The 16,116-nt window shown below is 44.1% G+C and overlaps 2 protein-coding genes across 13 annotated transcripts in view; one reads left to right on the top strand and one right to left on the bottom strand.

Moving 5' to 3' along the window:
• nav2a (neuron navigator 2a) overlaps positions 1-7,209 on the top strand; it is a 249,424-nt gene extending 242,215 nt beyond the window's left edge. For 11 of the 12 annotated variants that reach the window (XM_061737815.1, XM_061737788.1, XM_061737743.1 and 8 more), the window contains 11 exons: positions 132-312; positions 494-591; positions 674-769; positions 1,496-1,670; positions 1,893-2,128; positions 2,496-2,647; positions 2,752-2,823; positions 2,922-3,118; positions 3,207-3,325; positions 4,314-4,514; positions 4,610-7,209. In XM_061737815.1, coding sequence (XP_061593799.1) covers positions 132-312; positions 494-591; positions 674-769; positions 1,496-1,670; positions 1,893-2,128; positions 2,496-2,647; positions 2,752-2,823; positions 2,922-3,118; positions 3,207-3,325; positions 4,314-4,514; positions 4,610-4,735 — 1,653 coding nt within the window. In that variant the 3' untranslated portion in view covers positions 4,736-7,209. The remainder of the gene's footprint in view (positions 1-131; positions 313-493; positions 592-673; positions 770-1,495; positions 1,671-1,892; positions 2,129-2,495; positions 2,648-2,751; positions 2,824-2,921; positions 3,119-3,206; positions 3,326-4,313; positions 4,515-4,609) is intronic. The other variant, XM_061737752.1, reaches the window with a different exon arrangement.
• A 103-nt stretch (positions 7,210-7,312) lies between these two features.
• dbx1a (developing brain homeobox 1a) lies at positions 7,313-10,509 on the bottom strand. Its single transcript, XM_061708824.1, has 4 exons — positions 10,059-10,509; positions 9,853-9,951; positions 8,077-8,279; positions 7,313-7,961 (listed from the first exon to the last, which is right to left on the bottom strand). The coding sequence occupies exons 1-4, from the start codon at positions 10,408-10,410 to the stop codon at positions 7,668-7,670; spliced, it is 948 nt and encodes a 315-aa protein (XP_061564808.1). The 5' UTR covers positions 10,411-10,509; the 3' UTR covers positions 7,313-7,667.
• Between the last annotated feature and the right edge of the window lie 5,607 nt (positions 10,510-16,116).

Here is a 16,116-nt window from a genome sequence, read left to right as displayed (position 1 = left end):
TTCCAGATCTCTTTCATCTAGTTATTGGTAGCAGAAATATGATGGAGAGCATTGACCAGAGAGATATAAGCTCAGGATTTTCAGGGATGACTTTAAAAGGCTGAAGTCGGTAACTTGTGTGTGTCTGTCAGCTGCAGATTGAGAAACTGAAGGTGGAGAATGACCGTCTGAAGCTGGAGACTCAAGGCAGCAGGACTGGCTCGCAGGCCTCCATCTCATCCTCTCCTCCCCCGCACACGCACAGCCAGACCCCGGGCCCCGGCCTGGGCCAGCACAGCCTCAACCTGGCCGCCAGCGAGTCCACCAGCCTGGGTAAGCTGCAGATCTCACCGGTGATCACGGGGGAAGTTAACATGACATACAGACCAGGTTTAACTGAAGGTCCCGGAGGAACAACACTGTTTTGTTTGTTTTCCTCTAAACAGACCTTTGTGTAACAATTGCAAAGCAAATATAAAAAACCCTTGTGTGACCTACTCTTCCTTCCTGTCAGACATGCTGCTGGACGACACCGGCGGAGAGGGAGGGAGGAAGGAGGGCCGACACGTGAAGATCGTTGTCAGTCTGGATGAGGAGAGCAAGTGGGGAGAGGCGAGTCCCGTTTATTATTTTACGGCTTTGCTATTGTGAAAAGTTACTTTTGGATTGACAAAAACCCCTTTCCCCTTCTCAGGAGGGCCAGCTGAGACATTTTCTGATTGGCCGCATTGGCGTGAGCGGTAAAACCAAATGGGATGTCCTGGATGGAGTAGTCCGACGCCTTTTCAAGGTAAACCCACACAAACAGCTGCGATGATGTGATCATTAAACCTCATTGATGGTTCTGTATGATTGAAGTTCAAATATTGTAATAAAAATAACATACTACTACAAAATGTGTATGTATGTATGTATGTATATATATATATATATATATATATATATATATATATATATATATATATATATATATATATATATATATATATATATATATACACACATTATATATATATATATATATATATATATATATATATATATATATATATATATATATATATATATATATATATATATATATATATATATATATATAATGTGTGTATATATACACACGTTATATATGTATATATCCCCATTTGTTTGAATGAGAAGGTTTATGAGACTTTTGGTCTGTACTGTATATGTGTTGAATGATGTCGGGCAAATGTAAAAAAAAACATATCACAAAATAGAAAAGCAGCTGTTTAAAAGGTTATTTTAAATATCTGGCCACTAAAAATGAAACGATGATAAGTGATTTAACAGATTAATAACCAGCTTCGTCTCAGTTTACTCGGTTTCCTACTTTTGTTGGTCGTTTTCAGTTGGCAGCTAATTTCTTTTTTTTTTTAATCTTTCTCCTTATGATACTAATGAAGTATCTTTGGAGGAGAGGACTGTCTGTTATGATGGAATTAGCTTCTGTTCAGCAGAATTCGGGGCTAAGAAACTTGAGCTTTGTCTCCGGCAGGAGTACATCACTCATGTGGACCCCGTGAGCCAGCTGGGCCTGAGCACAGACAGCGTGCAGGGTTACAACATCGGCGACATCCATCGGCCCAGCAGCCCCACGGCCGCCAGCACCCCCGAGCTGCTGCCCTGCGGCTACCTGGTGGGAGACAACACCATCAACATCCAGCTCAAAGGTACAAGAGCATCTTAACACTGCACCGTCCTTGTTCTACTCTGGATGAAGCAGAAAGTGTTACAAAAGTCCATCATGTTAACGTGTACTGAGATATAATTCAATCTTTGTCCAGTTATCCAAATGGATAGAAATGTTTAATCATTTAACTTCATTTGGTTGACATATAATTGCGACTGAAGTTGTTATTGCTTGATGGAAACATCCTTGTGCGTGTGTCCAGGTGCAAGCACTGAAAATGTGGACTCGCTGGTGTTTGACACGCTGATCCCGAAGCCGATGCTGCTGCGCTACATCTCCCTGCTGAAGGAGCACAGGCGGGTCATCCTGTCGGGCCCCAGCGGCACAGGGAAGACCCACCTGGCCAATCAGCTGTCTCGACACCTCCTGCTGCGCGAGGGCCGACCTCTGACCCCAAATGCCATCGTCACTTTCAACGTGGACCACAAGTCCAGCAAAGTAAATGGCTCTCAGTTCTACATGCTTTCATCTGCTAAAAAAGTGATCAGAAGATATTCCAACAGCTGTATTTTGGAGCTAATATTCAAATGTTCCTTTTCTGTTTCTAGTTCTGACATGTTAAGTTATTTTGAAATCAAATTCACATGAGAGGTTCAAAATAAAGTACCAGTGCATTTCATATATGTAGTCTTAGTTTCATTTAAGCCATTGTAACCTGAAGGTTTAAACTCACAAATGGTATCTATTTCATGTTTCCAGTTTTTTCAGAGGCAGAGAAATGAAAGGATTAAAATCGAAGCACATTTATCTGCAGGGCTCTCGTGTCCTTTTAACAGTTGAACTAACAGAACTCTCCCGTCTGCAGGAGCTGCATCAGTACCTGTCGGGCCTGGCGGAGCAGTGCAGCCGCGTCCCGGGGGCCGAGAGCCCCCTGGTGGTCATTCTGGACAACCTGCACCATGTCAGTTCACTGGGAGAGATCTTTAACGGCCTCTTCAACTGCAGCTACCAGCACTGGTCAGTTCAGACGCAAACACAAAAGACAGAGCTGCCAAAGCAGAGTGAAATGTATATAAAGTGTCCAGTGAGACTGAATCATAAGGTGTTTTTTCTCATCTCAGCCCCTACATCATCGGCACCATGAGCCAAGCCACATCGTCTGCCCCCAACCTACAGCTTCACCACAACTTCAGGTAAACCAAATCTGCCTCCGATAGCTAAATGTTTATAAACATGAATAATTTTGTAATTATTATTTTGAAACCTCTGAAACATTGGTGTGATCTTGCAGATGGGTGCTATGTGCCAACCACATGGAGCCAGTAAAAGGATTCCTTGGTCGCTACTTGAGAAGGAAACTGATCGAGATGGAGATCAGCAGCCGAACACGCAACGTGGAGCTGGTGAAGATCATCGACTGGATCCCGCGGGTCTGGCACCACCTCAACCGCTTCCTGGAGACTCACAGCTCCTCTGACGTCACCATCGGTAAAAAGACTTACAGAAGGAGAATGATCAGTTAATTCATGCCGGCACTGAAATAATCTCTGTTTCATCTGGACTTTGCGACTCACAGGGCCGCGCCTGTTTCTGTCATGTCCCATGGACGTGGAGGGGTCCAGGGTTTGGTTCACCGATCTCTGGAATTACTCCATCATTCCCTACATGCTGGAGGCCGTACGCGAGGGACTGCAGGTTAGTCAGACTGGGCCGTGTACGTAGCGATGAAACTGCCAGACGGTGTTGCTGTGAGCAGAACAGCCAGTGTATAATTGAGTTAAAGTAGATGGGAAATTTGATTTGAGCTGCCGCTGGGAGCCAGTGCAGGTTAAAGAGTCCTTTTAGGTTTATTGAAAACCAGACACACTGCAAAGTTCTGGATTATCCGTAAAGGTTTGGCTACACGAGCCGGAAGCCGGAAGCCCTTTCCAGGACCAGGGTGGCCGGGCAAAGCTTTCATCTCTGCCTGGCTCTCATCTAACAGATGCTGAGAACTGGTCCATGGCTGCAGGGAATAGATTCCTGATGGACAATATACAGGACTGTCTCAGAAAATTAGAATATTGTGATAAAGTCCTTTATTTTCTGTAATGCAAAAATGTCATACATTCTGGATTCATTACAAATCCACTGAAATATTGCAAGCCTTTTATTATTTTAATATTGCTGATCATGGCTTACAGCTTAAGAAAACTCAAATATCCTATCTCAAAAAATTAGAATATTCTGGGAATCTTAATCTTAAACTGTAAGCCATAATCAGCAATATTAAAATAATAAAAGGCTTGCAGTATTTCAGTTGATTTGTAATGAATCCAGAATGTATGAAATTTTTGTTTTTTTAATTGCATTACAGAAAATAAAGAACTTTATCACAATATTCTAATTTTCTGAGACAGTCCTGTATATTGTCCATCAGGAATCTATTCCCTGATCAATGAGTGACGTAGACTGGCTAAGGACTGCTGTTAATACAGATTTTTTCTTATTTTTTGGGGGTCTAACAGAACATTCATTTTGGGAATGTATTTTTGTTTATATTTGTTAGTTTTGCTAAAGGAAAATGTTATACCTGGCACAATTATGAAAGATCTCCTCTTGACCTGCCAATAAAACAGTAATTCAGTAATTATTGTTATATTTTTACTGTATATGATAACCATCTCTCTCCCTCTGTCTGCAGCTGTATGGCCGCAGGGCTGCGTGGGAGGACCCGGCAGCCTGGGTGATCGACACGTACCCCTGGTCCTCCACTCCCCCTCCAGGTGACTGGCCTCCGCTGCTCCAGCTCCGCCCAGAGGACGTGGGCTTTGACGGCTACTCTGCCCCGAGAGAGGGGGTCAGGAAGGAGCTGCCTCAGAGCGACAGTGACGCAGACCCGCTGGTGAGAAGGCTGGATGCTCAAGAGCATCAACATTCCCTAGTGTTTGAAACCTTTGAATGGAGGCAGAGGTTTAAGTGCTACGTTTGTGCCAACAGATGAGCATGCTGATGCGTCTGAAGGAAGCTGCGACGTCGTCAAGCCCGCAGAGCTACGACAGTGACTCCAACAGCAACAGTCACCAAGACGACATCCTGGACTCTTCGCTGGAGTCCACCTTGTGATCCCGTCAGAACACAGGGATGTTTGTCGCGAAAGACATTTTTCTGCCGTTCTCATTGTGAGAAGTCCTGGTATAGAAAATGCAGCCACCTCCACTTGGGTGCAGGTAACCCAAATGTTTGAAATAAAAAAGAAATATCTAAAAACTGCATATCAGCAAACAGGCAACAAGAGCACTGCTTTGCTTTTCTCTTCCCACCGCTGTGGCCCGTGGCTCCTGCCTGGCATGTTTTTCAGACTGTTGTGATAAAAGCACAGCCTGTCCCTGTTGGTGAGGCGTCATTACCGCCATTATCACCAGCCAGGAGCCCCCAACTCACACCCAGATCCCCTTCGTCCTGCCTAATTTCAGTGCACCAGAGCTGCCTGCAGATGGCGACAGAGGCCCTCATCTCTGGAGCTGGAGTGATCCGCGACCATCTGCTGCTCCTGGGGTGTGCAGGGCAGTCGTTTCTCCTCCTAATCGGCCTCCACCGCTCAACTCGTCTCTGTGATCGCTACAAGATAAATGGAGTTGAAGTAAATGTTCAGTCCCGTAGCTTAGCGGTCACCACACGAGTTACTCTCCCATCATATCATTACACGGTTCTGGGTTTTCTCTTCCACCTGTCATGTTGGTTCCCTGGGATAACTTATCCAGACCATATCCATCCCAGCGCACCCACAACGTTTAACAACACGAGTTTAGAGTTTCAAAACTGCCTTTTGGATGTCGTACAACCAAAATCTGGCCACAGAGACGACTTGCAGCCGCAGCAGGTCTGTTTGAGCAACTCAACTCCACACGATGCCACACAGACTCTTTAGGAGAAAACACTTCCTACACCATCAGCGATGGTAAATAAAACACAAACACTACATCTAACGGTGTCCTCAGCAGTAATATCCTTAAACCCAGCCCAAAGCCGCTGAAAAGCACTTTTTCCAGAAAGAAATGGATCACAGATAAAACAAACATGCTTTATTTACGGGACACCCCTCCGTCAGGCCGGCTGGAAAACATCTCGCATGTTTAAAGGGCGAGGGCAAAATGCTCAACGAAAGTGTTTTTAGTCAATAACCAACAGGAAGTGGAACCTACTTTTGAAGTCGGTGTTGACTTTGGTGAGATTTATTCTTTTAACCCTCTAGATGATGTCCTCCTCATCCATCTAACTTTCCGTGTCATTTTTTTTTAAACAACGCCTCATCCACTCTTGTCACGAGTCCTCAACAATCCTCCGAGCTCTCTGTGCACATGAGCCCACGCAGGCTGCTGTAGCACAAGTATTTTGGTGCTTGACTGATTTCTAGAAAACAAACAAACAAAGCCTTATTCTTTTTTATAGCAGATGTATGTGCATTAGCTGATTATTTATCTGTCTACATGGCTGTACACTTAACAGGGCTCCGAGTCGGGCTCCGAGTGGAGACTGCAGCCGCTGACCTCTCGTCATGTCAGTCACAGATGCCATCAGGGTGAATGAGAAGCAGTGCTTTGGGTTTCAGATAAAAGTTGTTTGCATGTGTGACCTGGTGCTGAGGAGACTGTAAATATTTTTGAAACTCTAGAATAAAAGAGTATTTAGATGTGCGTCGGTGCTTGAAAGCCGAACCTGCTGTGGGGTCGACTGGGTGTTTGATTTTGTACCTCGTCCTCTTCATCTTCAATTGTGCTTTCCCCCCTACAATGACTGGGATTCAAACTCCTAACATGTTGAATAAGTGAATACATGTGTATAAGCTGCTTTGTTTATAGTGACATGAGAGATGACGTTAAAGTTTGTAAAGGTACCCGTGGTTGAAAGACAAGAGTTTGACTTTTTCGTGACTTTAAAAATGTGGTACTTTGAGGTTCCCAGCCTGCCTTCAGGGAGGGACAGGCCAGTGTTTATAGCCTGAGAGATGCGGTCCATCACTTTCAAAGTTTGTCACCTATCCTATGCAACATTCATTCACATCTCCAGAATGAAGCCGGGAGCCGGACGTGTGTTTGTCCCTCTAGCAGTTATCACGGCGCCTGATTTGTGGTCAATGGATTTTTTGTTGTTTTTGGGATGTTTTTTGTTGGAGGAGTGGGGGGGTCTTTTGTGTGTATGTTTGCGTATTTCATGAACGCTGTCCTGCTACTGTCTTTGTAAGCACAATGAGCGTGATTGTGTTTGTGAAGCCTGCTCCGAGAGGTCTGGACGATGAAGCCTTTTACTAGTCTGTCCTTTATTACTCACAAACTTAATGAATGTTTAGCCTTCTTAGCCATGTACATTTTTTTATATGTAACATAACTTTGTAAATAGTTGATAATCTTTCAGCATTTTGATGACTTTTTCTAGAAGATTTGGTACAATACTTGAAAATGAGTATTTTGTGTACAGTCTTTACGTCGGAGCAAATTGATGCAGTTTGTCATCACTTGTCTGTCCACCTCTGAGAATCAAATCTGACATCACTGTAGTCTTAAGTTATTGTCATTCAATAAAAATTATTTATGACTGAATATTGTTGCATTTTTTTATGAAACACACTATTGATGTTGAATTTACAATTTTATTTGGTTTCTTGTACAAAAAGTTTGAAATAAACATATATACAGCCCATAATACAACATACCTTTTAAACAAATTCATATAAATTAAAGACATAGCTACATTTTTCAATAAACGACTCTATTCAATGTCAAAGCAAAAGTAACAATACTCTTGGCATAAAATTTCCATACAAAAATTGTACAAAATACTGTACAACTGAACAAAGCTGTGCAAAACAGCAAACTGTGTCTCAGAAGCAGAGCCTGACCACGGCCACAGATGAAGCTGAATATTTAAGTGAAACTAACTGTGAAAGTTGTGGGATCTCGTTTCGGGGCAGCAGCTTCTAATCAATCTGATCATAGTGCCAGGGGCGCGCAAATGACAAAGAAGAAAGAAAAACTCCGCATTTGCTGAATAAAATGCGTTAAGATACTGTTATTTCTTCTTCGTCTGACTCTGAGAAGTCCGAGTGCTTGCTGGAGAGAGAAGGGGAGGAGATGCTGGACTCTGCCGGCCTCCTCCTCCCTCTCCCGAACTCCTCTTCCTCCTCCTCGTCCTCGTCGTACTCGGCCGAGGACTTCTTGCCCACGTCGCTCAGGTCCGGGTGCGGGTTGGCCTTGGTGGGCAGCGTCTGTTCACGACAGCCACCAGAGGATAACAGCTCTCTTTCCTTTGAGTTCCTCCACTTCATCCGCCGGTTCTGAAACCAAATTTTCACCTGTGGGATTGGGGAGGATATGAGAGTTAAATTCAGCACTCGGCACAGTGAGGATGCGCAACAGTGTCTTTACGCACGACGCAGATTGTAAACAGTTCAGGGGGGATTAAATTACCTGCGAGTCCTTGAGGGCCAGTTTAGAAGCCAGTTTCTTCCTGTCTGGTTTGCTGATGTATTTCTGTTTCTGGAACATTTTCTCCAAGGCTTTGCGCTGGACGTCGGAGAACACGGCCCTCCTGAGCATCCCTCTGCGAGGTTTCCCTCTGGCGGCCAGAGGCCAGGAAAAGGTCCCCGGGATTGGAACCACGGAGGAAGATGCTGCAATGCAAACACCAGGGGAATTAGATCTTCACATCTTTAAAACCAACCTTAAATAGAATTAAGAAAATATAGGAAATATGGAGCTCTAAATATCTTAAGAAACTCTTGGACTTCAAAAAGCTCATATGAATATAATGATTCATCCTTAAGACCATAGCTTCCCTGTTTTGGAACTGAGCAATACGTCTAGTTTGGAGTGAAATGGCACGAGGTGACTAATTAGCACATTGGCCGGTCCTCAACCGCATTGGTATGGTAAAGAGGTAGCATATCCTTTAAGGAGCCCTGTGAGGGCGGATAGAGGAGTTAATAAACCGTGAACGGTAATTGTGTAGTAATGAACTAACGCAGAAAAGACTCTGGACAGGCGGCGAAGGCCATATATTATGGCAACAAAGGGAGATTTACACTTTCAAACTAAACACAACTGCATACCAGAATACTGATGCCCGGCGGGGGGGTGCAGAGTGGAGGGGAATGGCGCTTTTTTTTGCTTTTTTTTTTCCTCCGTGCCCTCAAATCATTTTCATTAAATGAACACGAAAAGCTATTCAGAACGCTGGAGTTGTTTTGTTCAGGCATTCAGTCGAGCTTATGAAAAGACTCCATCTCCATTATGATTTGTCTGAATGAAAGCCCGGACTAGCGACTTTATAGACTTTTCTAAGGGATTATTCTTTATCTCACCTCGTTGATTGGGCCGGGTTTAGAGGAGAGGAGCGTTTAGGACACCGGCGGAGGACTGCGGGTCACTGGTAACCTATCCTATGGGCCATGCAGCATGCAGAGAAATAACTTTCCCCATGCAGCTGGGACAGTTTGGGTTGCAGGTGAGATTGCGAAGCCTTGCTTTACTCGTGCACCCTCGTGCAGGACTGGACTCCCCTCTATAGCGGCTGCAGCGGCCGCAGCGGAATCCCTAACAAGGACGCGCTATGTGGTCTTGTGAGAATGTTGAACTTTCTCAATGGTGCCTAATAGGAAAATTAGTGCATGACTGGTTGACGCCTTTCGCCCGCCTGGTAAAAGTCACTCTCCTGGGTGTGTGGGTGGCTCTGCCCGGTGGGAGCTGACCGCATTGGTCACGGTAGTGAGGGGCTTTGTTGGCCCGGTGGCCCCCCGAGCGCTGTGGGAAAACGCGGGGCCAAGGAAATGCCAAATCAGCCCCCAATGGGAAGCAAGGAGGACTATAACTCGCCACCCCGCCTCAAATTTAGACCGTGACGATTTGGGATAATTGGTTAATTAGGGGGTGGGTGGGTTTGGCCCTGGCAGGAGCCACAGTCTGCGCTCCCCATTAGTAAAGGCTGATTTATGGTCCCGCGTTACACCAACGCAGAGCCTACGGCGTAAGGTACGCGGCGATACGCACCCCTACGCCGTAGACTACGCCGTCGATTTAACGCGGAACCATAATTCAGGCTTAAGACAGATATTTTCTTCTTTTCTGGCTATTTGTCCCCTTTCTTCATCAGTGTCGTTTAAATATATGACAGGAGTGACATAGATTCACGTTTATATTCCATAAGCACATGACAGATTTATCAAGGCAGTAAAAAGTGGCACCTACCTGGTAAATAAGGTGTCCTGAATATTGGGTGAAAGTCAAAGCAGGGGACGGGAAATGTCTTGGTGTGCAGGCTGTGGATTGAGGGAGGAGGAGAAGACGCTGCGGAGGAAACGCACAAACATGTTGGATCAGTCACGGATGAAGACAAAGTTATAACAGTCATAAAAGTGTAAAAGCATGTGACGTCTGCTGCCTAATATACTCACCAGTCTTTGGTGACGGGGCGAGGATGGCGCTCACTCCAAACTTGAGAAAAGTCGGGTCCTTGCTGCTTGGCAGCGACGTTTTGGACGAGCAGAGGTCGCGCGTAACCGCGGCGGTGGCCAGTGCGCGCTGCGCGCCGCTGAAGGCCAGGCTGGGCGGGGACGCGCTGCAGGCCGGCGGGCCGCTCCGGCTGATGAAGGCGGCGGGCCGGCTTATCCGGAGCAGGTCCTCCACCAGGAAGCTGGAGTGGCTGCTGAAGGCGGGCGGGCCGCTGTGGTGCGGCGGCGGGGCCGCGGAGGGCCGGTACAGCCCCGGGTACAGCGCAGACGGAGACAGCACGCTGGGGATCATCATGGTCCCGACTTGGAGGAAGTAAACACACCGTGTGAACTCAGATAGTTGTCTTCTCCGTGTGTCAAGTGAAGCAGTCCTGTGAATTGTTGTTTAACTGTGGTCTTCCTCGCTCAGGGGACATGAGTTTTATAGCAACCGCCCCCCCCACCCCCCGGCTCTCCTCGCAGGCCTGACAGCCGCAACAATGGAGCTCAACAAAGTTCTCCACATGGGTCTCTTTCATGCCGCATCCCCCGGCCCGCTGATTGGCCAGAGGAGGGAATTTATGATTGCATTAGACTTCATAAGCAAGCAGTACTCAATGTAAAGAGCACAAAGGAGTCTTAGTCATCAATTTTGCACGTTGACCAGTTTCCTTTGAATTTGTTTTGTCTGGCAGAGGCAATCAGCCTAATTAAAGAGCAATCTTTAGATTCAGGCATTATAAAAGGGACTTTTAATGACAAAGATATCTTCTCCCTTCAGCCTGCCCCAGTATTATGCAGGGCTTTTTATTTCGTTTTTGATCAGTGCAAAGATAAACATTAAGAATATTGACAAAAACATCATGTTTTTAAAACAATAAAAAAATGGGTGCGTTTTATATATATATATATATATAATATATATATATATATATAATATATATATATATATATATATATATATATATATATATATATATATATATATATATATATATATATATATATATATATATATATATTCCGCACTCACATTCGTTGCGGGGATTCGCAGCATCTCTCATGTAAATCAGTTTTAGAGTTTCATAGGATTTTCAACACTCAATCTGGCCGTCGTCATGGAATAATGTCTTAAACGGATTTCTGCTATCAAAACGCTTTAACAGATGTGTTAAATATCACTCTTTTTGCGCAGACTTCATTCAGAGCGCCCAGCCTGCTCGGGGCGCACATACAGGAGAAGTGTGCGGCCTGAGCCGTGCGCTCCTGATCCTGTTAACCATGAACTAACTGTCACCCTCAGCTGCGAGGGAGGCGCCCCTCGGCCTTTCTCTCTTCCCTCTCGTCTTCCAGAAAAAAAGCCCGGTGGAATAAAAAAAAGCTTTATTTCTAAAGACGGTTTTGTTCTGCTATTTTAACCAACTGAATAAAAGTGCATCTGTGATTTGATTTAAAACGCATTCATATGAGTGAACACCGAGAGACCCATATAAAACTCGCATTAAAGCGACTTGGAGCCTGATAGTCGTGTTCTGTCAGCTTTACCCTGAAAACCCGTTAAAGCAAAGCAATCAGGCGAAAATGTGTTGCTGGGCAGAAGAAAGGAAAAACGTAAGATTGTTACCGTTTGCAGTCCGCTTAAAAGAAAGTTATTATTTTTTTAATGCAGAAGTTACGTTTCATTTCTTTAAGATTTCCCATAACCGTTTAATTTATGTCTTCATTTCTGAAGCCCAAATTGTTTTTTTAATAACCAGTTTTCCACCTTTACATCCCTTTTCAATTTACTATAAAACAAAAAACAACGCAACATCAACACATTTTTTACTTTTAAAAACAGATGATTACAAGTGCATTTAAGTCTGCTTGCAACATTAAAGTTGACGAATATTTAGGTTAGAAATAAAATATGTCTCATTTTAGTCTTTTAACGACCTGGCGTGGGCTACACGTTGTGTATATCATGATATTTAATTTCTTAACGGCGGCCCAAAGCAACAAGAAAAAAAAATTGCACCAGGTTTTAAGAGGATAAAACTTCTGCCAGAGAGACCAGTTTTAGTAGGAGTGAGAAAAATGTGGGCTACTTGAAGTTATGTGCATACGCGGGTTTCTTATTCATTGATATTTCCCATTCAAGTAAAGCGTTCATTTCTATCATTTAGGATCAGTTCAAGTAACTCTAAGTGTATTCTACACCAGTCAAATATAAACTGACCACAATCCGGTGATTAAAAAGGGAACGCCTCCGTGAAATGATCCTTTACAGAGAGTCAGCGCTTATCAGAGGTGCGTCCTCTTCTGCAGCGCAGAGACGCGCAAACAGGCGTTAAGCGCCGCGGCCGCGCATCTACACCTTCAATCACTAACGAGACCTTCAAAGCTTTTTTATGAGCATATTCCTTTACTTGGCTGCCTGAAATCCCCCTTTTGTTAGCGCTATAAGCAGATGGTTAGCAGGAAGCATGGGCAGCTCTGGCTGACCGAGACGAATTTCTACGAGCTTTGCAAGCTTGCCACGTCCCTGCTCCTTTACCAGGCCGGGTTTAGAAAAAGAAAAGAGAAAAAAAGAAAAGGGACGGCTGGTTACTGCTGAATTAAAGCTCATCTCATATATATATCACCAGCAAATCAACAACACCTCTCTGTCTCGTCGTGCAGCCACTTGTCATTTTCATGTGATTATCCCGCAGGGCTTCGGATACTCATTAGAAGATATTAAAATACATTCCACTCCATTACTGGGCCATGTATTATACATTATTATTAGATCATGCTGTGACGCGCAAATTAGACTTACTATTTGTTAAAAAGTTGTAATGGTTTAAATTAAACACTTGTAAAATTAATAATCGCTCTCCTTTTCTTCCCTCCTGACACTTATATCTCTGTATATATAAAAAATAAACAATCATTTGTTTATAGCTTTGTATGATGCCCACAGGAGCAAGATTACCTATTATAATAATCAGTTTGTCGTAAAAATCTATAGCCAAGTGTATGAAATTGTGTGTGGCTCATAAGTCGGGTCATGTCATGTGACATACTTCTAACATTGTTACGTGTCACGTTGTATCCTTTTCTGGAGAAATGACTTAACTCCAAGAGTTTCACTGTGGCCAACATTTGCACGCAACAATCTTGAAAACAAAAACAAGGCGCAATGACAAGTGGGTTTTCGTGCTCTGCAACTCCTAAATAAATGTAGAAATGTATAGGATTTTCAGGAATTTTATATATCGCTTTACCAAATAGATGAACTTAACCATTGTCTTGGAGCTCTTTCTGCTTCGTTAAGTGAAAGGGGATTGAGTAAATATGTTACCCATGCATGAGAGGATCCTAATGGGCCGCCTCATTGTGCCGCGGGTCCGACAGGTGGTTGACTGTTTATTATTCCCTCATTATTTATCAGTGACGTGGGCGCATCAAGGGAAGGGAACTCCTCATCTTTTCTCTGACGGGGATGAACAGATTGTGCTGACTGGTTGCGGCGGTCACCACTCCATCCATCTTATAGCCCAACCATTCAGCCAAGTCCAACAGGGTGTGGAAAACAGGATGTCCCCAATAACTCAGCATTTACACTACTCTTCACTATTAACAATGAAAATGAAATGAGCAAATCTGTCAGTGTCTGTTATGAGCCAAGAGTGAAAAAACAAACAAACAAACAGAATATTCTGGGATAGAGGTCAATAACTCATATTGTAGGATATTTATGTGAATAATTTTGTGCCAACATGAATTAATATCGAGTACTTTTGAAGAACTTTTTAAATGCTTTTATTGTTTACTAAATAAAATGTGAACTAAAAGTATGACAGTGCTAAGGATGGGGTTCACAAAGTATTTCAAAGTGGGGTCCCCTCAACAACGTCAAATGCTGTTGTACTAAATTGTTTGGATAATCTTGCAATTTGGGCCACTAGGCAGATTTTCTAAATACTTATGAAGATATACCAGATTTTATCTCATGGTAGATTATGATGTCATATTTTAAACATGTTTGAGATGAAGCTGCAGTGAGTCCTAACTCCTGCCATGTGCGGTTAACCAAACATCTATTTCAGTGGATTCAGCAGTGACTGGGCTTCACCTCAGCATGGCTCTCACTTGGGGTGTTTTGCCCGTGGGTTCACCTCGGCTCGCTGCAGGACTGAAGGTCCCTGCAGCATCTGGTGCAGGCGGGGCAAAAGCTCCGCTCAACGCTGAGCGAATTAGCAATGCCACAAGATTCAGGAGAACAGTGACAAGCATTAAATCGATATTAACTTTGTATTAAACATGGGCCCCTCCCTCTTCCCCAAATGGACTGGAGCCATAACGGTGCACAAAGCACTCTGTATGGATTCGTGGTTGCACCTGTTCCTGCTCACTTGGTCATGGGAGTTCAACTTCTTAGTTTCACCCCAGGCTCTTTTTGTGTTCGGCTAACCCCACATTGAATTCTTTCAGTTCAGCCTTTGTCATCGTTTTTTGATCTCATCTTCACCACCACCGCCCCTCCTCCTCTCCCCCCGAATTTTACAACTCATAAAAATCACATCCTTAAGGCCACGCATTTCACATTTCCACAAAATGTTCAAACATTAACTCACAAGTTCCACTTTCAAATGCAGAAACTTTCACAACAGAGTTGCTCTCTTGGATCCAGGGGGACACCGGCCTCCCCTTTTGCTGTTCATTTATTAGCAATTGTCAGTATGGATGTCGAGTGGTGTCTTAATCCTCTTAAAGCGCATGTTGGTACAGTTTGCATATCATTTTCTCATCTTGGAGAAAGGCCACAGCCCTCTCTATTCACAGGGATTCCCTGTCCCCTTTCAGGGCAACCACAGCCAACAGCATTAGCATAATCTGACAACCAATACCATTGTCCGTGACCTTGTATGCAAAGTTAATTGCTCATTAATACCAGACAAAACAGAGGGGTGCAGAGGAAGCAGAGTAGTCCTCATGTCCTTGTTTGAGAACTGGGGGACAGGTGAACAACTTTCCCTGGGTTATGAAAGCCATCAGGGAATTTATCTGGATTGTTTTACATGGACCTTTTTTGCAACCTTTAAAAAAACAAAGAGGAAAAAAAAGCACCTGGCACTCAAAAGTACCAAGAATTAGGTGTCAAAATGAGTCATTTAACCAAGTATTTCAATTATAACCTGCTATCGACATTGTTTAGAAAGGTCCACATGCACCAAGGTTTGCACACACTACCTCAAAAGTAGATGTGATTTGTCACAGTGGCTCGGGGTTAATCATTTGCAAATGTATCTCTGCAAGTTTAATCTCATCTCTACATCAGTTTCACGGATCCGGGGCGATTTGCAAGACGAGTCTTTGCTCCACCACCCCCACCGAGCACCTGGCAGTCTTTTGGGGTAGCGTCATGTAAACACCCACCACTTCAATGGGTGCCCCTTCTGAGGGCCCAAGCGTCGCTGCGCAGCACGTAAAAGAAGGCCAGCCTGTGTGGTTGTCATCACCAGTTTAGCTAAAGGGGCCTATTGTGACATTAGTGGCAACTCTGCTGGTCAGGCCGACCTGCAGCACTTGTTTGATATAGATATTGCTGCTAATATCTGACTATAGAAGAAGGAACAGACACTAAGTACGGTTCAGCAGGCTCCCACGTGCAGCTGCCTGCTGGCTTTGTGCTTTGCAGAGATGCACAGGCAAACCAGCTTTAACTTGAGGTAGATTCCTGACAAATTGCATTTAAATGCTTGTTTATATGTATGTGCAAGTTAAGAATGAAGTGAGAATAAAAAACTAATCTTATTTTTGCATAGACCCCCCCCAGAAAAAGAAAAAATGCGACAAGTTGTTTGTGATGTTTCCAGTAAAGTTGTCCTCTCTGGAGCTCGGACCGAGCGTTGCGTTGTTTAATATGGCTGGAGGCTTGAGGAAGTATGTTTGTCTGGGAGGGGTAGTGCACCGAGCAGTGGAAGACGACGGCGAAGAAGGTGGTTTGAATGGAGAAAGAAGGGGCTTGGGTGGAGGAGGGGATGCTTGACGGACT

Source organism: Cololabis saira, chromosome 2 (assembly GCF_033807715.1).
Source record: "Cololabis saira isolate AMF1-May2022 chromosome 2, fColSai1.1, whole genome shotgun sequence".
Taxonomy (NCBI): domain Eukaryota; kingdom Metazoa; phylum Chordata; class Actinopteri; order Beloniformes; family Belonidae; genus Cololabis; species Cololabis saira.
Note: the sequence above shows the minus strand (reverse complement) of the source record. Positions and strands in the feature narration are given on the sequence as shown.